Here is a 22694-nt window from a genome sequence, read left to right as displayed (position 1 = left end):
CACTACAAAAACCTGCAGGTTAGGGTCAGTAAATTATAAGCATGCTGTGTTGCCACTTGAAGCTTGGTGATACCTGTGGGCTTCCTAGCACAATTCTCACTGATTTAACGATGCAAGTGATGCATTTCACTGTATGCTTCAGTGCAGATTTGACAAATAAAGCTAATCTTTATCTTTAATTTGAGGTTTGGATATTTATAAGATGTGGTGCAATTCAAAATAACATAAGTTAAACCCCTCTCAGTAATGGTATACTTTAGAATAGGTATAGAGCCAAAAGTTCAAAGTAAAATTTATTAACAGAATACATGTCACCAGATACAATCCTGAGATTCTTTTTCTGTGGGCATACTTAGCAAATATTTATATAACAGTAATTGTGAACTAAGTAGCAAACTGTGCAAATGCAAATATAAATAAATAGCAACAAATAATGAGTACGAAGTCCATGAAATAACTAGATAAAGAGTCAGTAAAGTGAGACCATCGGTTGTGTGAACTCCAAAAATAGAATGAGTGTACTTATCTCCTTTGGATCAAAACCCTGATGGTTGAGGGGTAGTAACTGTTCTTGAATCTGGTGGTGTGAGTCCTGAGGCATTTGTACCTTCTATCTAATGGTAGCAATGAGAAAAGAGCATGACCTGGGTAGTGAAGATCTTTGATGATGGATGCTGCTTTTCTATGGCAGTGTTTCATGTAGATATGTACAATAGTTGGGAGGGCTTTACCCTTGATGTACTGGGCTGAATTCAGTACCTTTTTCAGGATTTTCCATTCAAAGGCATGGTGTTCCCACACCAGGCTGTAATGTAGCCAGTCAGCACACTTTCGCCACTCATCTATAGAAGTTTGCCTGGGTTTTTGATGACTTGGAATCTCCACAGACTCCTGAGGAAGTAGAGTCGCTGCTGTGCTTTCTTCACAATTATATGATGGGTCCAGGACTGGTCTTCTATGACGGTGACAGCTAGGAATTTAAAGTTACTGACCCTCTTCAGTTCTGATCCTCTGATGATTACTGGCTCATGAACCTCCTGAAGTCTGCAATCAGTTCCTAGGTCTTACTGACGTTGAGTTCAGTTCAGTTTATTGCCATTTAGAAACCACAAATACAATGCAGTTAAAAAATGAGACAACGTTTCTCCAGAATGATATCACAAAACACACAACAAAACAGACTACACCAGAGCATCCACATAATGTTTGGTAATCTCCAAATCCAGAGTCCGGAGAGCCTGCTGCGTATTAATATCGCGCTACAGTCTTAGCGTGTTCCCCAGAAAGGAGCTCCAAACTCACCAGACTAAACAAGACTACCCAGACACACCAAGTCAAGAGACCAACTCTACGACCCAACAAACCAAAAACTAAAGCTACAAGATCTACACAAAACCACATAGTTACATATAGTTATAGTTAACATATAGTTCCAACAGTGCAGACAATACCATAATTAATTAAAAAAAACAGACCATGGGCACAGTAAAAATAGTCCAAAGATGTTAAAAGACTATAAGTTCAAAAGAAACCACCACACAGTTTCCACAAGTCCTCAGGTTCCCGACAGACTCGCCATCCCACACCGGCGGCAGAAGGGAATACCCCTGCTATGGACTTCCACGGCGCCAGACTCAGCCTCGCAGACGCAGCACACAATGAAAGCTCCATCGGACCCAGCCTCGCAGACGCAGCACACAGCAAAAGCACCCCGACGCGGCAGACTCCGAATTCGTTGAACCTCCGAGCCTCTGACCATCCCCTCTGGCACAGCCTCTCCGAACACGATCCTCTGCCAAGCGCACTACGACACCCCCACCAACGGCGATCGGCAACGCAACCCCAAGGACTGGGGGCCTGTTCTTCTCAGCAGAGACCCGGACCTCACAACAGCAACGGCAACGAAGATGGCCTTCCTGGAGATTTCCAGATGTTTCTACATGCTCCCATGTCTGTTTTTCATCAGATTAGGATTGTGCATGGCACCCCACATAAATAATAGATATCAGCTCCGGAGGTTGTCGTTATTAATTTTCAGTCTCCTTCCTGTATGCTGATTCATCACCCCCTTTGATACAGCCCACAACAGTGGAGTCATTAGCAAACTTGTAAATGTGTTTGGAGCTGTGCTTAGCCGCCCAGTCATAGGTGTAAAACAAGTAGAGCCGGAGGGGCTATACACATTTCCTTGTGGTGCTCCTGTGCTGATGGGACTTGTGCAGGAAATGTTGTTGCCAATCTGAACTGACTGGGGTCTGCTACTGAGGAAATCCAGGATGCAATTGCACAAGATCTAGTGTAGCTTAGATAGCTTTGTACCTCTTACTTGTAATCCTCCCAAATGTTGAATGTGCACCACACTGCTGCCAGTATGTAGAAGATATTGAAAAAGAAATGACTCCCTGTCAGCGTAAATGCATTGCTGTTTACTTTCTATCTGATGAATACCCAAGAAGATGATTCACATATTTCTCCATAGTTCCTCAGCAACTTTTCATCACTTTCATTATTTAATTATCTTTGTGGACTAGAATCAATTCTTGTTTGATATAATTTCTCCTTCTCTGCACGAAGATATTTTTGCTGTACGAGTAAATTCCTGCTTGAATGAGGGGTGAATTATTTCGATTAGTTTATTGTTACAAAAATATAATCTTGCCAGGTCATTTGCAGCTGTGTTTGTAATGGACGTATAATTTTGTAAGCCTTTATTGTACACTAATGAAAATGTGAAAAAGTATCAGTGTAGCCGTATATAAGCTGTCATTTGTATCTTGATATTTTAATACAATGATTAACTTTTGCTGGAAGATTTCCAGCATCTTCAGAATCTCTTGTGTTTATGATGAACTCTGCTGCTTTCTGCAAAGGTGATTCTACAGCCTCCGGTCAAGGACTCCACTCAAGTCAGGACTCTGCATGATCTTGACCAGATGCTTCCATTTTACAAATTCAGTTGCTTAGGGTAAGAATTTTGTTCAGTTTTCATTTGTAATATTTTTCCACATTTTTTCCCACATTTAAACCACCTCGATGTCAGGGGACACCACTGCAAGGATCGGAAAGTCTCTTTTTAATTTGTAACTAATGGCTTCAATGTTATTTTCAGTACTGGCCTATTTGCATAATTTATTCACAGTTTCTAGTCTTTGTGTCATGTCTTTCTGCCTCTGTTTGACTTCCAAGCTTACTAGTTAGGACCTATGAATGTATCCTGCAGTTAGTTCAAAGTGAATTTATCATCAAAGTACCTACTATATATGTCACCATATGCTACCCTGAGATTCATTTTCTTGCAGGCATTCACAGTAGAACAAAGAAGTGCAGTAGAATCAGCAAAACTACACACAATGTGCAAAAGAAGGCAAATTGTGTAAATACAAAAAAAAATTAGTAAGTAACACTGAGAAATTGAGTTGTAGAATTGTTGAAAGTTGTGGAATCAGTTCAGGGTTGAAGTTATTTACTCTGGTTCAGGGCCCTAATGGTTGTTGGGCAATGACTGTTTCTGAACCTGGTGATATGGGATCTAGGGCTGCTGTGTACCCTGTCTGATTTCTCCAGAGTGCCTCAGGTCCTATTCTGAATCTTCTGCATGCAGCTGACACCTACTCCATTCCTCCATTTATGTACTACTAAAACTCTCATGCTTAGTCTGTTTGTGACCTCCAGTTAGTGCAAACTGTGCATTACAGCGGCACTTTTTTTGGCTAAATCGACTTAAAATGCACTAACTTACAGAGTGCAGGCAAAGTTCAGGGTTATATATTTGTATAAAATTGCTCATTCACCAAAATTAACAGGCTCGCTTTCACCTGAGAGGCGATCCACCGTCATGGAAATCGGGACTTGACACCACGACGTATGCGCACGGCCAGCCTCAGCAGTGACACCAACTGGAGCAAAAGGGCAGGGCAGCTCTATTTTGAGCGGTCACATATCGCCATCAGCATGTGTAGGATTGGGACGGATCTAACCGCCAACCATCAATCAGAGATCATTAAATCTTATTGTAATCACATACTTCTCTTTCAATATTTTTATCAATTTCTGCATAAAGGAATACAGAGTACAAGAAGATACGTATTATAAGTCAAAAAGGTACCAAATACATTGTATTAAAAATACAGTTGCAATCACAAAACCCTGTATTCATAAAAATTAAATTAAATCATAATATTGGAATATAATAACTTTGTTATACAGAAAAAAAATTTAAACCCTCTACCAAAGTCAGAGCTGTTAAGAAAAGCAAGAAAAAAGGGGGGGGGGAACCCTTATATAATAAAATATATTATTAGCCACCACCTGTACTTTTACAACAAATCAAAGGCTTTGAAAATAAGTCAAAAATGGTCCCCACAATGTGTAAAAGTCTTGACTAGGTTTGAAAACCGAACATCGGATCTTCTCTAAATTTAAGCATGACATAACATCCCATAACCGGTAATGACGTACTTCGAGACACCCATAAAACCCTCTGCTGCAGTCAAAGGACAGCGGCGACGATATCACGTCCATTTAGGAGAGCGCCAACAACATCATCAAGAATAATCGGCTTCCTCTGGTATTACTGCTTTGTATCTTCTATCCAGCATTAGGGTAAAAAAAAATGGTCAGCCTAATTATGCTGCGTGGAAAGAGAAGGGGGACATTATGGTCAAGAGATGACATCAAACGTCATTGGGAAGTGGCAAGGAGAGGGAGAGAACAAGAATCAGGTGAGGCCAGGGCTGCACGACTCCAGGATCAAAGAATCAGGATAAAGATGAGAGAAGAAGAGACAGGAGGAGAGGCATGCACGTCTCCAGAATGACAACAGGCACAGGAGGAGGAGAGAGGAAGAGACAAAGGAGCTGAGAAATGCACATTTCCAAGATCAGTGACAAACAGCAGAAGAGATTAAGAGACGGCACATGAAAGGACTGCATGACTCCAGAATGACAACAAGAGGCACAAGGTTGGCAGATCAACCAGAAATGTTGGCATCAGAAATATCCTTCATTAACCAAGGAGGAGCTATATTTGCCTTGCTACATGTCTTTCTTCCTTAATAAACTGTTATTTCTTCTTCAATTTCCAAAGCAAAGCAATACCAATAGCATTCAGGAAAATTTAATGTTCATTCTGGTCACATCAGACTGCATTACCTTTCTCTCAAAGGGTGCCCCAACGGATCACCCCATTGTCTAGTCATCTCTACAACTTCATAATCTGCATCTCTTTGCTGCAGACTTCTCCAACACTTAAAAACATTCTAAGTATTCTTTCCAGATACAGTAGGGTCTTTTAAGAGCCTCTTAGATAGGTATATGGAGCTTAGAAAAATAGAGGGTTATGCACTAAGGAAATTCTAGGCAGTTTCTAGAGTAGGTTACATGGTCGGTACAGCGTTGTGGGCCAAAGGGCCTGTCATGTGCTGTAGATTTCTATGTTCTTTGTTCTCAGCATTAAAAACACAATCAGTATGTCAGTTTCCAAGTTACAACATGCTCTAGAACACAATAGTATTATATTGGCAAGAAAGGTATGTTTTTGTTCTGAGCAGTTGTACATTAATTACATTTGGTGCCAGCACTTTTAAAATGAATTATGTCTTGCTTTCCTGCCAGCAAAGTAAAAGGCATTTGCCAAACCTTGTGTTATAGAGTCATAGAAAAGTAAAGCGCAGAAACAGACTTTTTGGCCCATCTAGTCAGTGCCAAGCCATTTCAACTACCTACTCCCAACTGCCTACACTGGGATCATAGCCCTCCATACCCCTCCTGTATAGGTACCGATCCAAATTCGCTTAAACATTCAAATCAAACTCGCATACACCACTTGTACTGACAGCTCATTCAACACTCTCACCACAGTCTGAGTGAAGAAGTTTCCCCTCATGTTCCCCTTAAACATTTCACTTTTCATCTTTAAACCCATGACTGTCTGGTTGTAGTCACACCTAAGATGAGTGGAAAAAACCTGTTTGCATTTATCTATGCACCTTGTAATTTTGTATTCCTCTATCAAATCTCCTGTGTTCTAGAATAAAATCCTAACCTATTCCATATAACCATATAACAATTACAGCACGGAAACAGGCCATCTCGGCCCTTCTAGTCTGCCGAACACTTACTCTCACCTAGTCCCACTGGCCCGCACTCAGCCCATAACCCTCCATTCCTTTCTTGTCCATATACCTATCCAATTTTACTTTAAATGACGATACCAAACCTGCCTCTACCACTTCTACTGGAAGCTCATTCCACACAGCTACCACTCTCTGAGTAAAGAAATTCCCCCTTGTGTTACCCTTAAACTTTTGCCCCCTAACTCTCAACTCATGTCCTCTTGTTTGAATCTCCCCTACTCTCAATGGAAAAAGGCTATCCACGTCAACTCTTATCTATCCCCCTCATAATTTTAAATACCTCTATCAAGTCCCCCCTCAACCTTCTACGCTCCAAAGAATAAAGACCTAACTTGTTCAACCTTTCCCTGTAACTTAGGTGCTGAAACCCAGGTAACATCCTAGTAAATCTTCTCTGTACTCTCTCTATTTTGTTGCTATCTTTCCTATAATTCGGTGACCAGAACTGTACACAGTACTCCAAATTTGGCCTCACCAATGCCTTACACAATTTTAACATTACATCCCAACTCCTATACTCAATGCTCTGGTTTATAAAGGCCAGCATACCAAAAGCTTTCTTCACCACCCTATCCACATGAGATTCCACCTTCAGGGAACTGTGCACCATTATTCCTAGATCACTCTGTTCTACTGCAGTCTTCAATCTTTCATCGTAGCTCATATCCTCCAAATGAACCCTGAAGAGGGAAGAAAAGAGATATTAAAGATAGAGGTAGAGTTGTGTCCGAAGATGCAAGTGAAGGAGTTGCTGTTAGGCGCCATCGTCCTAAGCTCCACCCTCTGAGTTCATCTTGTGCACGTTTGTTCATCTTTATTCATGTGATTCTGTTGTGTTTTCTTTAATATTTACTGTGAATGCCCACAAGAAAACTATTCTTGGAGTAGTATATGGTGATATATATGTACTTTAATGATAAATTTACTTTGAACTTTGACCTCTCAATCCTTCCCAGCACTTTTCCTTCGATCTGAGTTTTTCAATAACCCCAGTGACCATATGTTCTCACACCATCAACCTTGGTGTTCCTGGACTGAGAGACAAGTTTCTGCACAAGTTCTGTTCCTGTCCTATCCGTGTTCCAAGGCATTGCTTCGTAACACTTCTATTTCTGGCACCTCCAACGTCCTTTATATACTCCCTGACCCTGTCTAAAATACAGTACTTTGGCCCGAAACGTCAACTATTGACTCTTCTCACTAAATACTGCCTGACCCGCTGAGTTCATCCAGCATTTTGTGTGGGTTACACAATAGGTTTGAATCTTGGGTGTGATTTTATATTTTTCAGAATCAGAATTGGGTATAGTATCATTGGCATGTGTTGTGAGATTTGTTGTCATGTGGTAGTAGTACATTGCAATGCATGATGATAGTTTTTTTAAAGCTATAAATTACAAAAACAAGCCTAAAAATAAATTAAATAAGTAGTGCAAAATTAAAGCAAAGAAGAATGAAAACATAGTCAGGTAGGTAGTGTCCATGGGTTCATTGTCCATTTGGAAATCTGATGGCGGAGGGGACGGAACTGTTGCTAAAGCGTTGAGTTTGTGTCTTCAGGCTCCTGTACCATCACCTTGAGAAGATGGCATGTCCTATGTGATGAGGGCCCTTAATGATGGATGCTGCCACTTGAGGGATCGCCTGTTGAAGATGTTCTTGATGCTTTGGAGGCTAGAGCCCATGATAGAGCCAACTGAATTTACAACTCTGCAGTTTTTTCTGATCCTGTGTAGCATCCCCTCCACACCAGACAGTAATGCAACCAGTTAGAATGCTGTCCGTGGTATATCTGTAGTAATTTGCTAGTGGAGGCATACCAAATCTCACGCCAAAAATAATTTTAGTGAATGATCATTAGCAACCCACTTCCTGCTTGATCAACCAGTACAGCTTTAAATTTGCCAAATAATCATCAGGATATATTCAGGGTTATTTATTAATACTCTCTTCTAGTCACTTTGGAAGATTTTTTTCTTCTGTTTTTAGAACCATAGAACATAACAGAAACAGGCCTTTTGGCCCTTCTTGGCTGTGCCGAACCATTTTTCTGCCTAGTCCCACTGACCTGCACCTGGACCATATCCCTCCAAACCCCTCTCATCCACGTAGCTGCCCAAGTTTTTCTTAAAAGTCAAAAGTGAGCCTGCATTCACCACTTCATCTAGCAGCTCATTCCACACTCCCACTGTTCTCTGCGTGAAGAAGCCACCCCCAATGTTCCCTTTAAACTTTTTCTCCCTTCACCCTTAACCCATGTCCTCTGGTTTTTTCTCCCCTAGCCTCAGTGGAAAAAGCCTGCTTGCATTCACTCTATACCCAACATAATTTTATACACCTCTATCAGGTCTCCCCTCATTCTCCTATGCTCCAGGGAATAAAGTCCTAACCTATTCAACCTTTCTCTGTAACTCAGTTTCTCAAGTCCCGGCAACATCCTTGTAAACCTTCTCTGCACTCTTTCAACCTTATTAATATCCTTCCTGTAATTAGGTGACCAAAACTGCACACAGTACTCCAAATTCAGTCTCACCAATGTCTTATGCAACCTCACCATTACATTCCAACTTTTCTACTCATTACATTGATATATAAAGGCCAATGTACCAAAAGCTCTCTTTATGACCCTGTCTGCTTGTGACGCCACTTTTAGGGAAGTTATGTATCTGTATTCCCAGATCTCTCTGTTCTACCGCACTCCTTTGTGTCTTACCTTTAACCTTGTATGGTCTACCTTGGTTTGACCTTCCGAAGTGCAATACCTCACACTTGTCCGCATTAAACTCCATCTACCATTTTTCAGCCCATTCCTCCAACTGGTTCAAGTCCCTCTGCAAGCTTTGAAAACCTTCCTGACTGTCCACTACACCTCCAATCTTTGTATAATCAGCAAATTTGCTGATCCAATTTGCCACGTTATCATCCAGAGCATTGATATAGATGACAAATAACAATGGACCCAGCACTGATCCCTGTGGCACACCACTTGTCACAGGACCCCACTCAGAGTAGCAATCCTCCACTACCATTCTCTGGCTTCTTCCATTGAGCCAATGTCTAATCCAGTTTACTACCTCTCCATGTATTCCTAGCAACCGAATCTTCCTAACTAACCTCCCATGCGGGACCTTGTCCAAGGCCTTACTGAAGTCCACATATACAACATCCACTGCCTTCCCTTCATCCACTTTCCTGGTAACTTCCTCGAAAAACTCTTAATAGATTGGTTGAATGTGACCTACCACGCACAAAGACATACTGACTTTTTCTAATAAATCCCTTTCTATCTAAATACTCGTAAATCCTATCTTTTGGTATTCCTTCCAATAATTTACCTACTACCAAAGTCAAACTTACCGGCCTATAATTTCCCGGCTTACTTTTTGAGCTGTTTTTAAACAAAGGAACTACATGAGCTATCCTCTAATCCTCCGGCATTCTTCTGGGAAGCTTTCTGTTGTGTTGGATAACTCAGCAGTATGACTGTTAATCATGGCTTGATTTGAATATCTGCTGAACATGTAGTACAAGACTATAAGATATAGGAGCAGAATTAGGCCGTTTGGCCCATTGAGTCTGCTCTTCCATTTTCATCATGGCTGATTCAATTTTCCTGTCAGCTTCAATCTCCTGCCTTCTCCCTATATCCCTTTGTGCTCTGACCAATCAAGAATTTGTCAACCTTTGCCTTAAATATACATTTAAAAACTTGGCCTCCACAGCTGTCATTGGCAACAAATACCACAGATTCACCACTCTCTGGCTAAAGAAATTTCTCCTCATCTCCATTCTAAAAGGACTCACCTTAATTTTGAGGCTGTGTCTTATGGTCTTAGACTCTCCCAACAAAAGAAATATCTTTTCCATATCCACTGTATCAAGGCCTTCCACCATTGGGTAGGTTTCAATTAGGTCACCCCTCATTTGTCCAAATTCCAGTGAAATATACAGGCCCAGCGCCATCAGACGATCTTCATTTGACAAACCGTTCACTTCTGGAATAATTTTCTTGAACCTGCTTTGAACCCTTTCTATCTTCAGCGCTTCCATTCTAAGACAAGGGGCTCTAAACTGCTCACAATACTCCCAAATAAGGCCTTCCCAGTGCTTTATGAAGTCTTAATATTACATGCTTACTTTTATACTTTCGTCCTCTTGAAATGGATGCTAACATCGCATTTGTCTTCCTCACCACAAACATAACCTACAAATTAACCTTTAGGGAATCCTGCACAAGCACTCCCAAATCCCTCTGCACTTCAGATTTTTGTATTTTCTCTCCATTTAGAAAACAGTCAGCCCTTTCAGTTTTTCTGCCAAGTGCATGACCATACTCTTCCCAACACTGTACTCCATTTGCCACTTCTTTGCCCATTCTCCTAATCTGTTTTAAGTCCTTCTGTATCTACTCTATTTCCTCAAAACTGTCTGCCCTCCACCTATCTTGGTATTATTTGCAATCTTTGCAACAAAGTCATCAATTCCATCATCCAAATTATTGCCATAAAATGTAAAAAAAAGGTCTCAACACAGAAACCTGTGCACCACCACTAGTCACCAGCAGCAAACTAGAAAAGACTCCCTTTATTGCCACTCTTTGCCTCCTGCCAATCAGCCACTGCTTTATTCATGCTAGAATCTTTCCTGTAATACCATGGGCTCGTAGCTTGTTGAGCAGCCTCATGCAGCACCTTGTCAAAGGCCTTCTGAAAATCCAAGTGCACAACATCGACCAATTCTTCTTTATGTATCCAGTTTGTTAGTTCTTCAAAGAAGCCTAACAGATTTGTCAGGCATAATCTTCCCTTGCTGACAATGGTCTATTGCCTCCAAGTACCCCAAAACCACAACCTTAACAATAGATGGCAACATCTTTCCAAACACTGAGTTTTACAGCATATTACATAGGCCATTTAGCCCATGACGTGTGCCTAGCTTTTAACCTACTCGGTAAGGTCAATCTAACTCTTCCCTCCGACATAACCTCCATTTTTGTATCATCCATGCATCTATTCTAAGAGTATCTTGAATGTCCCTAATGTATTTGCCTCTACCGTCACTCCTGGCCAGGCATTCCACACACCTACCGTTCTTTGTCTTTTTAAAAAAAACCTACCTCGAACATTCCCCCTCTTCTTTCCTTCATTCACCTGAAAATTCTGTTCCTTTTTATTAGCCATTTCCTTCCTGGGTAAGAGTCTTTAGCTCTCCACTGTATCTACTGTCATGCTAGAAAGTTTGTGAACCTTGTAGAGTTTTCTGTTTCTGCATACATATGACCAAAAATGTGTTCAGATTTTCATTTAAGTTCTTCAACTAGATAAAGAGAACCCAATTAAATAAATAACACAAGAACATTATACTTGTTCATTTATTTATTGAGAAAAATGATCCAATATTACATGTATTTGTTGGAAAAGTATGTGAACTTCGGTTAACGCCTTCTACAAAAACTATTCAGAGTCAGGTGTAGAGGGGTAAGACTTTTACTCAGAGTGGTGAGTGTGTGAAATGGGCTGCCAGCAAAGGTGGTGGAGGCAGATACAATAGGGTCTGTTAAGAGACTTTTGGTTAGATACATGGAGCTTAGAAAAATAGAGGGCTATAGGTAAGCCTAGAGGGTAGGGACATGTTTGGCGCAACCTTGTGAGCCGAAGGGTCTGTATCGTGCTGTAGGTTTTCGATGTTTCTAATCAATGAGATGAGATTGGTGGTGTGGGTTGTAGTGGTGCCCATTTTTAAAAAAAGAGTCACCGAGTCAGGTTACTGACAGAACCTGCTCTTCTCAAGAAAAATCTGTTTATGTGCACCCTAATCAAAACAACTTTCAGAAGCACTTAGAAGAATTCTAGAGATGCACCAAGTTGGAGAAGTCTACAAAAACATTTCTAAAGACCTGAGTGTTTATCAGTGTTTGGTAAGAGAAACTGGTTGCAAATGGAGGAAACTCAGTATTGTTGCTCCTCTCCCTAGGAGTGAGCATCCTGCAAAGATCACACCAAGAGTGCAATGTGCAAAGCTGAAAGAGGTGAAAAAGAACACAAGGGTATCAGCAAAAGACCTGCAGAAATCTCTAGAACTTGCTAAAGTCTCTGTTCATGTGTCCACTATAAGAAAAACACTCAACAGGAATGGTGTTCATGGAAGGACACCATGGAGGAAACCACTGCTCTCCACGAAAAAAATTGCTGCACGTCTCAAGTTTGCAAAAGACCACCTGGATGTTCCACAACACTTCTGGAGCAATGTTCTGTGGACAGATGAGACAAAAGTTGAACTTTTTTTTAGCAGAAATGTACATTGCTATGTTTGGAGAAAAAAGGGCATTACAAGCCAACACCAAAACCTCATCCCAACTGAAGCATAGTGGAAGGAGTGTCGTGGTTTGGGGTTGTTTTGCAGCCTCAGGGCCTGACAGCTTGCAATCGTTTAGGGAATAATGAATTCAAAATTATATTGAGATATTTTGCAGGGGAGTGTCAGGGTCGTAGTCTGTCACCTGAAGCTTAATAGAAGTTGAATAACGCAACAAGATAATAGAAACATAGAAAACCTACAGCACAATAGAAGCCCTTCAGCCCACAAAGTTGTGCTGAACTTGTCCCTACCTTAGAAATTATTAGGCTTACCTATATCCCTCTATTTTACTAAGCTCCATGTACCTATCCAAAAGTCTCTTAAAATAATCTATTGTATCTGCCTTCACTATCATTGCTGGCAGCCCATTCAATGCACTCACCACTCTCTGAGTAAAAAACTTACCCCTGACATCTCCTTTGCATCTTAAACCTGTGTCCTCTTGTGGCAACCATTTTAGCCCTGGGGAAAAAGCCTCTGATGATCCACACGATCTACACAATCAATGCCAAAAACGAGTAAATCAACAATAGAATGTTTAAAAAGAAGAAAATCTGTGTTTTGGAATGGCTGAGTCAAGACTGACCTTAATCCTATGGAAATATTGAGGAAGACCTAAAGCAAATACTTCTTGCAAGGAAGCCCACCAACACCCCAGAGTTGAAGCACTTTTGTAAGGAGGAATGGCCTACAATTACACCAAGCCAATTATGCAGGACTGATCAATGGTTAGCAGAAACATTTGGTTGAAGTTATTGCTGTACAAGGAGGTTATACCAGTTACTGAAAGCAAAGGATTACATATTTTTTCCAACAAATACACATAACATTTCTCTCAATAAATAACTGAACAAGTGTAATGTTTTTTGTGTTAATTATTTAATTGGATTCTCTTTATTTAGTTTTAGGACCTGTGTGAAGGTCTTATCACCTTTTAGGTCATATTTATGCAGAAAGAGAAAATTCTGCCTCTTATCACCTTGTACACCTCTGTCAAGTCACCTGTCATCCTCCTTCACTTCAAAGAGAAGAGCCCTGGCTCGCTCAACCTGTCCTCACAGACATTTTCTCTAATCGAGACAGCATTTTGGTAAATCTCCTCCTCACCTTCTAGTAGAACATTAGCTTATCTGTTTAGTAGAAAGATTTCTCTGTGTGAAGGTGTTCCAACTGTGGAAGGCTGCCTCAGGATTCTTAATTGCATGTATTTTGTTTTCAAAGTTTTTAAGTAGTGCATTTTTGTAGTGAGCATTTTTGTCAAATTGAAAATGTTGAACTAGGAATTACCTAATTGAATTCTTTGTGCCTACTTGTAGGCCGTTTGTTTTTAAAACACATCTATGTGCTATACATAATATGTAAGATAAACTCTTGTTTTGCAGTGCTGTTCATGAACTTGCCATTCCAGCCTTTGAGCATGTCTCTCTAAGTCTCCTGGGCCACCCTCTGTCACGGGAAATTGCCTCTACTGCACAAGGTCTCAGAAGTGGAGCTCTTTTACTCACAGGAGTCAAGGTGATAGACTGTGTTTTTTAATATAGAATATACATTGTGAGATTATCAATGATAATCTCCTACACTGATTTACTGCAAATATGTTAACATTTTAGTATTAAAATTGCAGTAGCTGAGAATATGCTGGAGTAGCAAGACCATAAGAAATAGGAATAAATTAGGCCATTTGGCCCATCAATTTTGATCCTGCTATCCATCATTACTGATTTATTATCCCTTTCGAGCTCAATTTCCTGCCTTCTCCCTGTAGCCTTTGATGCCCTAATTACTCAAGAAGTTATCCACATTGACTTGGCCTCCACAGATTTCAATGGCAATGTATTCCACAGATTCTCCATTCTTTTGCTCAAGATATTCCTCATCTCCATTTTAAATGGACAACCTTTTATTCTGAGGCTGTGCCCTCTGGTCCTAGACTCCCCCAGCACAAGAAACATACTCTCCAACTCCATTCTGTCTAGATCTTTCAATATTTGGTAGGTTTCAGTGTGATTTCATTCGGTGAGAACGTTCAAACAGCAGTGGGAATTGAAGTCCTAAAGCATTACACTAACTGTTATGTTTCTGTATTTCAAAATTTTAAGAACTGAAAAGCAAGAGAAGTATTTATTTAATTTAAGGATAGAGAAGGAGATGGAGAGGAATGACAGAGGAGATGGTGGAGGGAACTGGATGGAGAAAAAGAAATTGGAAATGAATAGTTTAAGAAGGAGGAATCAAAAAGGAAAGTAAAAAAAACCAAGTTAGACATCGAAGAACAGTTTACAACCTTCAGGAGTGGATGCACAGAATTTTAACTCCTTTCTTTCTGCAGCTCGCTAGTTGAACTTTGTTGTCTGATCATAAATCATAAACCTAACAGAACAAGGAGGAACTCAACAGGCCAGGCAACATCAAAGGAGCGGAATAAACAGTTTATGTTTCAGACTGAAACCCAAAAGCTCATTCATGTTTAGCCAGTGAGCAGAAACCCCAATGAGAAGTCTTGGATAAGGACAGATAACCAAAAGCACCCCTGGCGTCTGGCATTACAGATCAGTTTTAATCAGAAACTGAACGAAGCATGTATTAAAAAAAATCAGACAGTACAGAATACTTAATTGAAATAACTTTGGAAATCATCCTCATGGAATCCCAGGTAAGCAATCCACAGCATCTAGCCAGAGAGTGGAGAATCTGTGGAGTTCATTGCCATGGACAGCTATGGAAGTCAAGTCATTGGCTATACTTAAAACGGAGGTTGATAGGTTCTTGATTAATCATTGAATCGGGGAAAGCAGGGGAATGGAGTTGAGAGGGAATAAATCAGCTTTGAACGAATAGTGGCTAAATGGCCTAATTCTGCTCCTGTGTCTTATAGTCGTATAACAAAATGATCATACAGTCCAAAGCCCAGAGTTAACAGTGTGCCAAGCATTCTGACTTCTGACAAGCTTGGATAGAGTTTTATGTAGTAGGAGAATTAAGGGTTATGGGGAAAAGGCAGGTAGGAGGAGATAAGTCCATGACCAGATTAGCCATGATCTTATTGAATGACAGAGCAGGCTTGACAGGCCAGATGGCTACTCATGCTCTATGTTCTTACGTTCTGCCTCATGACTGTCACAAAGAGTGACTCTTGAGGCAGTGTCAGAAGCAGTTCAATTTGAAAACTATGGAGAAGCTCCAACAAAATGGGGCAGGAAGTTTACTGAAGCAGGATTTAAAATGTCTGCACCATTAAAAGACTGTGTGCTTATCAATGAGCTTGGTGTATAGATTAGGGCTGGTGTTTCATGTCTTAGGAACCATTTTTTCTGTTGCTCTAAATTTCCAGCATCTGCAAAATCTTTTGTTTTTATGCCAACTAAACAGTCAACATTTCAGGCTGAGACCCTTAATTAGGACTGAAACTTCAACTCAGTCCAAAGTGTCAACTATTTATTCCCCTCCATAGATCTGCCTTACCTGCTGAGTTCCTCAGGCATTATGTTTGTGTTGCTCTGAGCTTTTGAAATATCTTTTTTATGAATAGTCTTAACAAAATATCTTCAAAAAACATTAATCAGGAAGCAGTTGCTGCTATACCTTTTTTGGTTAATCTGTAAATAAATGGCTTTGAAAGAATTATTCAGTCACTCATCAATAACTTGGAAACTTACTTTTATCTAGGGTAGTGGGAAAACCACTTTGGCAAAGGCTCTGTGTAGAGAAGCCGCAGAGAAGCTGGAAGCCCATGTAGAAATTATTGACTGTAAAGCTTTGCAAGGTGAGAGTCAGTAACTCACAGATGCCTTTGTTATTCACTTGAGATTTGCATGTCAGGACCAACATAATTTGTTCAATCCTGATTTGCCACTGAGTTTCTGATAGTTGTGTCTGATAGCAGATGAAAGTTTACCACGCAATAGATTAGATGTGGACCAGACCAAAGTTCAGGGTCACTATGGCCACTAATTTCATGTCACTGCTACTGAGACTAAGAGTCTAACTCCTGTTTGATTTATACAGTTTAAATCTGATCGGGGCTGCCAACCTTTTGTATGCAAATAAGCCTTCCCATTAACCAAGGGTCCGTGGAGCCCAGTTTGGAAAACCCTGCTCTAAAGCAGTACTTGAAAGTTTTGAATACAGCTTCAGTAAATGAACCAGTCAGATAAAGATACCCACCTGGAAATTATAAGGGAGCCAATATAAAGTATTTGGTTAGATGGAGTCTTGTTAGGGTTGGTCAACATGCATTGTGCATGGTAGTAGCGTCTAACCACTTTGAAGGTTATCAAGAAAGATGATGTAGGAAAGGCAGTGGATGTTGTTTACATTCAAAGTTCAAAGAACACATGTTACCATATGCTGCTCTGAGATTCATTTCTTGCAATCTTTCACAGTAGGACAATGGAAATACAGTAGAATCAATGAAAAACTATACACAACCAATGTGCAAAAAAAGACAAGTAAATAATACTGAGAACATAAGTTGTAGAGTTGTTAAGAGTGAGTCCACTAGTTGTGAAATCAGTTGTGTTGATATGAGTGAAGTTATACACATTGGGTCAGGAGCCTGATTGTTGAGGATAATAACTGTTCCTCTGGTGCTGTGGGACCTGAGGCTGTTGTATCTCCTGCCTGATGGTGGTAGTGAGAAGAGAGCATGGCCAGGTTTAGGAACAGTTATTCCCCTATAGCCATCAGGTTCCTGAACCAAGGTCGATAACTTCATTCACCACAACTTTAAACTGATTCTGCGACCTACAGACTCACTTTCAAAGACTCTTTACAGCTCATGTTCTCACTATTATTATTTTATTTGCAGTTTCTCTTCTTTTGCTCATTGGTTGTTTGTCAGTCTTTATGTGTGGTTTTTCATTGATTTTATTTATTCATTTTTTTCCTGTAATTGCCTGCAAGAGGGGGCACTTCTTTACCCAGAGGGTGGTAGCTGTGTGGACCAAGCTTCCAGTAGAAGTGGTAGAGGCAGGTTTGATTTTGTCATTTAAAAGAAAATTGGATAGGTATATGGACAGGAAAGGAATGGAGGGTTATGGGCTGAGTGCAGGTCAGTGGGACCAGGTGAGAGTAAGCATTCGGCACGGACTAGAAGGGCTGAGATGGCCTGTTTCCGTGCTGTAATTGTGATATTATATGTGATATAATATAAGAAAATGAATCTCAGTGTCTTATTTGCTAACAGATATGTTCTTTGATAATGAATTTACATTGATCTTTGAAGTTGCTGTGTATGTCTGATTTCTTTTGTCCGCCCAGTTATACCCCAGGCTACTGTGGGAGGCAAGGAAGGAGATTGCTGAGCCTCTGGCGATGATCTTTGAATCAACAGTGGGGACGGGAGAGGTTCCAGAGGATTGGAAGGTTGCGGATGTTGTTCCTTTATTCAAGAATGGGAGTAGAGATAGCCCAGGAAATTGTAGACCAGGGAGTCTTAACTCAGTGGTTGGTAAATTGATGGAGAAGATCCTGAGAGACAAGATTTATGAACATTTGGAGAGGTATAATATGACTAGGAATAGTCAGCATGGCTTTGTCAAGGGCAGGTTGTGCCTTACAAGCCTGATTGAATTTTTTTGAGGATGTGACTAAACACACTGATGAAGGAAGAGCAGTAGATATAGTATATATGGATTTCAGCAAGGCATTTGATAAGGTACCCCATGCAAGGCTTATTGAGAAAGTAAGGAGGCATGGGATCCAAGGGGACATTGCTTTGTGGATCCAGAACTGACTTGCCCACAGAAGGCAAAGAGCAGTTGTAGACAGGTCATATTCTGCATGGAGGTTGGTCACCAGTGGAGTGCCTCAGAGATCTGTTATGGGGCTCTTTCTCTTTGTAATTTTTATAAATGACCTGGATGAGGAAGTGGAGGGATGGATTAGTAAATTTGCTGATGACACAAAGGTTGGGGGTGTTGTGGATAGTGTGGAGGGCTGTCAGAGGTTACAGTGGGACATTGATAGGATGCAAAACTGGGCTGAGAAGTGGCAGATGGTGTTCAACCCAGATAACTGTTAAGTGGTTCATTTTGATAGGTCAAATATGATGGCAGAATATAGTATTAATGTTAAGACACTTAGCAGTGTGGAGGATCAGAGGGATCTTGGGGTCTGAGTCCATAGGACGCTCAAAGCAGCTGCGCAGGTTGACTCTGTGGTTAAGACGGCGTACGGTGTATTGGCCTTCATCAATTGTGGAATTGAATTTAGGAGCCAAGAGGTAATGTTGCAGCTGGTCAGACACTGGTCAGACCCCACTTGGAGTACAGTGCTCAGTTCTGGTCACCTCACTACAGGAAGGACGTGCAAGCCATAGAAAAGATGCAGAGGAGATTTACAAGGATCTTGCCTGGATTGGGGAGCATGCCTTATGAGAATAGGTTGAGTGAACTTGGCCTTTTTCTCCTTGGAATGACAGAGGATGAGTGCTGACCTGATAGAGGTGTATAAGATAATGAGAGGCATTGATCGTGTGGATAGTCAGAGGCTTTTTCCCAGGGCCAAAATGGTTGCCACAAGAGGGCACAGGTTTAAGGTGCTTGGGAGTAGGTACAGAGGAAATGTCAGGGGTAAGTTTTTTACCTGAGAGTGGTGAGTGCGTGAAATGGGCTGCTGTCGTGGTGGAGGCGGATACGATAGGGTCTTTTAAGAGACTTTGTTTAGATACATGGAGCTTAGAAAAATAGAGGGTTAAAGGTAAGCCTGGTAATTTCTAAGGTAGGGACATGTTCGGCACAACTTTGTGGGCTGAAGGGTCTGTATTGTGCTGTAGGTTCTCTATGTTTCTACATCAATATGGCTTTTAGACTTCTGTGTTTGTTTCAAATTGATTCTGATTTAAAAGAAATTGATCCTCTTAAGGTTTACCATTGACTCATTTTTAAAAAGTATGTCTTTCTAGCAAATGGTTTTAACAAATCCACACTTACAAAAATTGAAAAACAAATCCAACTGTATCTTAAAATGCTGAAAATGAGAATTGACTGAAGTGTAATCAAATCCTTTGTTTTACGTCCAGGTAAAAGAGCTGAAAATATCCGTAAGAAATGGGAAGAAGTTTTCACTGAGGCAGCATGGAGACAACCTTCTGTAGTCTTTATGGATGACTTGGATCATATTGCAGGCTCTGTCACTGCTTCTGAACATGAACTCAGTGCCGAGGCTATTCTTGGTAGACAACTTTCTCAAAGTAATTATTTTAGCCTTAATTTTTAATGCTTTTCACAGAACAGGCAAATGGCTTTGAAATGGGACTATATTCAGAGAGCAGTAATTCATTTATTTATGTTATTTATGTTCATAGAGCATGGGGATATGGAGAGCTTTGGTCCAGGTGCATTTTGATGGAATTGGGTAGGATAATAGTTTGGAATGGACTAGATGGGCCAAAGGGTCTGCTTCTGTACTGTAAGACAGGAGCAGAATTAGAGCATTCAGCCCATTGAGTCTGCTCCACCATTCCATCATGGCTGATCCCAGATCCCACTCAACTCCATACACTTGCCTTCTCGCCATATCCTTTTGATGCCCTGACTGATCCGAAAGTGATCAACATCTGCCTTATATATGGACTTAGCCTCCACTGTAGTCTGTGGCAAAGCATTCAACTGATTCATTATGCCCTGGCTAAAAAAAAATTCCTCTTTATATCTGTTCTAAAAGGTCACCCTTCAATTTTGAGACTGTGCCCTCTAGTTCTGGATACCCCCACCATAGGAAACATCATTTCCACATTCACATTATCTAGTCCTTTCAACATTCAGTAGCTTTCAATGAGATCCCTACGTATTCTTCTAAATTGCAGTGAGTCCAGACCCAAAGTTGCCAGATACTCCTCATTCTTGGAATCATATTTGTGAACCCCTTCTAGGCTTTCTCCAGTGACAACACATCCTTTGAGATATGGGGCCTCACTGATGTTGACACCCAGGAAGTTGAAAGTACTCACCCTTTCCATTACTAATCCCTCGATGAGGACTGGTATGTGTTCCCTCAACTACCTTGTCCTGAAGTCCACAATCAGTTCCTTGGTCTTACTGATGTTGAGTGCAAGGTGGTTGCTGTGATAACTTGATATCAATTCAATGGTTTGTTATTCTGTGGCTTAAAACCTCAGATTGGGAACTCTTGTGTCAGGAGCTTACTTAGAAATGATGCAGCTGTGTGCCAAAGTCCTAGCAAGTCTGGACTCTGCCACGATGCCAGGTAACTCAGTGGATGAGGACTCAGAGCAGCAGGAGCAAATCCATTCTAGCAGAGAGGCACTTTTGCAACTGCCATCAGTATATGCTTCAATGATGTTTTATGTAAATTAAGTGTTCTCTTAAAATAAGCAATTTTAGTCCACGTCCTGATGATAGGTCTCAGCTTGAAATGTTGACTGTTTATTCCTCTCCATAGATGCTGCCTGACCTGCTAAGCTTCCCCAGCATTTTGTGTGTGTTACTCTGAATTTCTAGTATCTGCTGAATCTCTTGTGTTTGCAATTTTAATTGTTGATTTAAATTTTTGCATATTAAAAATAAAGTAAGAGCAGGATAGGTGGTTTGGCACTTTACACCTGTGTCACCGTTCAGGAAAATGGCTCTTCACTGAATTAAGCTCATTTCCTTTTGTATGATGTGGTCCCTGTCTTCAGTATACTCAGCAACTGTGGCTCCGCAACCCCCTTGAATTTCAAGTATATCTTACACTTCAGTTAAAGAAATTTCATCTTATCTCCCGCCTGAATGGCCAACTCCTTGTTGTAAGTTTGTGCCACTGATTCTGCATATGCCGACCGTAAGGAACATCACCCTGTTATCCATTAATCCTGCACAAAGAGAGGTACATACATAGTGCTGCCTACTTCTCAAGGAAAAATGTGGTGAGCTGTCGCTCACTTATTATAGTCTTCCTTTTGTTGGAAGATCAGAGGACTTTTTCAGATGTAACTATTTGAATCCCCTACGAACCATACTGTTTGCCTGTACTAATTGCTTGCTGAACCTTGTGATACATATACAAAGATTTTGAACGCCCATGTATTTTAAAATGCTACCATTAAAAAAAAAGTTTTCTATATCATATTCCATGTACTGTTCAGTGAGGGAGATTTAGAGATATTTCTATGATTTGATTGGTTTGACAGCTGGCTATGCTCAGAGACAATTGTTTTAATATTCATTGGTTTTGTAAAAAGGGCTGGTTCAGACTTTTCCACTTGACGGCATTGCACACATTTTAGATAGATAGATAGATACTTTATTCATCCCCAAGGGGAAATTCAACATTTTTCCAGTGTCCCATACACTTATTGTAGCAAAACTAATTACATACAGTATTTAATTCAGTATAAATATGATATGCATCTAAAATCACCCTCCCAAAAAGCATTAATAAATAGCTTTTAAAAAGTTCTTAAATAGTTTACTAAAGTGCATTGAGTGGTAACTTAAGCTCAGTCCTAACCCCGGCACTTAACATGTCTTGCCCCTGGTGGTTGAATTGTAGAGCCGAATGGCGTTGGGGAGTAATGATCTCTTCATCCTGTCTGAGGAGCATTGCATTGACAGCAACCTGCCACTGAAGCTGCTTCTCTGTCTCTGGATGGTGCTGTGCAGAGGATGTTCAGGGTTTTCCATGATTGACTGTAGCCTACTCAGCGCCCTCCGCTCTGCCACCGATGTCATACTCTCCAGTTCTGTGCCCACGACAGAGCCCACCTTCCTTACCAGCTTATTAAGACGTGAGGCATCCCTCTTCTTAATGCTGCCTCCCCAGCACGTACACAATGCTGGTCAGGCAGCATCTGTGAGAAAAGAGTAGCCAACGTTTCGGGCTGAGACCGTTCATCAGGAATGGGTGGGGTGGGGGGGGGGGGGAAGAGAGGGCGGAAGCCCAGTAATAGAGATAGGGGAGGGGGTAGGGCCTCGAGGCACCAGGTGGAAAACCAATCAGAGGAAAGATAAAGGGGGAGGGGGAGGGGATAAGCATGAAAGAACTGTAGAGATAATGAAGCAGAAAGTTGAAAGGGGAGAGAGGCAGAGAGGGACCTGGGATAGGGGAGGGGGAGGGAATTACTGGAAATTGGAGAATTCAATGTTCATACCACCAGGCTGGAGGTATGAATACCGTCTGGGTAGCTTCCAGCCTGGTGGTATGAACATTGAATTCTCCAATTTCTGGTAATTCCCTCCCCCCATCCCAGATCCTTCTGTCT

General features: G+C 41.0%; 1 protein-coding gene across 3 annotated transcripts in view; it reads left to right on the top strand.

Moving 5' to 3' along the window:
- Nucleotides 1-22694, top strand: part of pex1 (peroxisomal biogenesis factor 1) — a 99211-nt gene that overhangs the window by 24963 nt on the left and 51554 nt on the right. For all 3 annotated transcript variants that reach the window (XM_059944936.1, XM_059944937.1, XM_059944938.1), the window contains exons 9-12: nt 2871-2965; nt 13873-14005; nt 16157-16253; nt 19512-19682. In XM_059944936.1, coding sequence (XP_059800919.1) covers nt 2871-2965; nt 13873-14005; nt 16157-16253; nt 19512-19682 — 496 coding nt within the window. The remainder of the gene's footprint in view (nt 1-2870; nt 2966-13872; nt 14006-16156; nt 16254-19511; nt 19683-22694) is intronic.

The sequence above is a fragment of the Hypanus sabinus genome, chromosome 20, assembly GCF_030144855.1.
Source record: "Hypanus sabinus isolate sHypSab1 chromosome 20, sHypSab1.hap1, whole genome shotgun sequence".
In the NCBI taxonomy this organism is placed as follows: domain Eukaryota; kingdom Metazoa; phylum Chordata; class Chondrichthyes; order Myliobatiformes; family Dasyatidae; genus Hypanus; species Hypanus sabinus.
The sequence above is the reverse complement of the archived record's forward strand: the minus strand, read 5'-3'. Positions and strand labels throughout refer to the sequence as shown.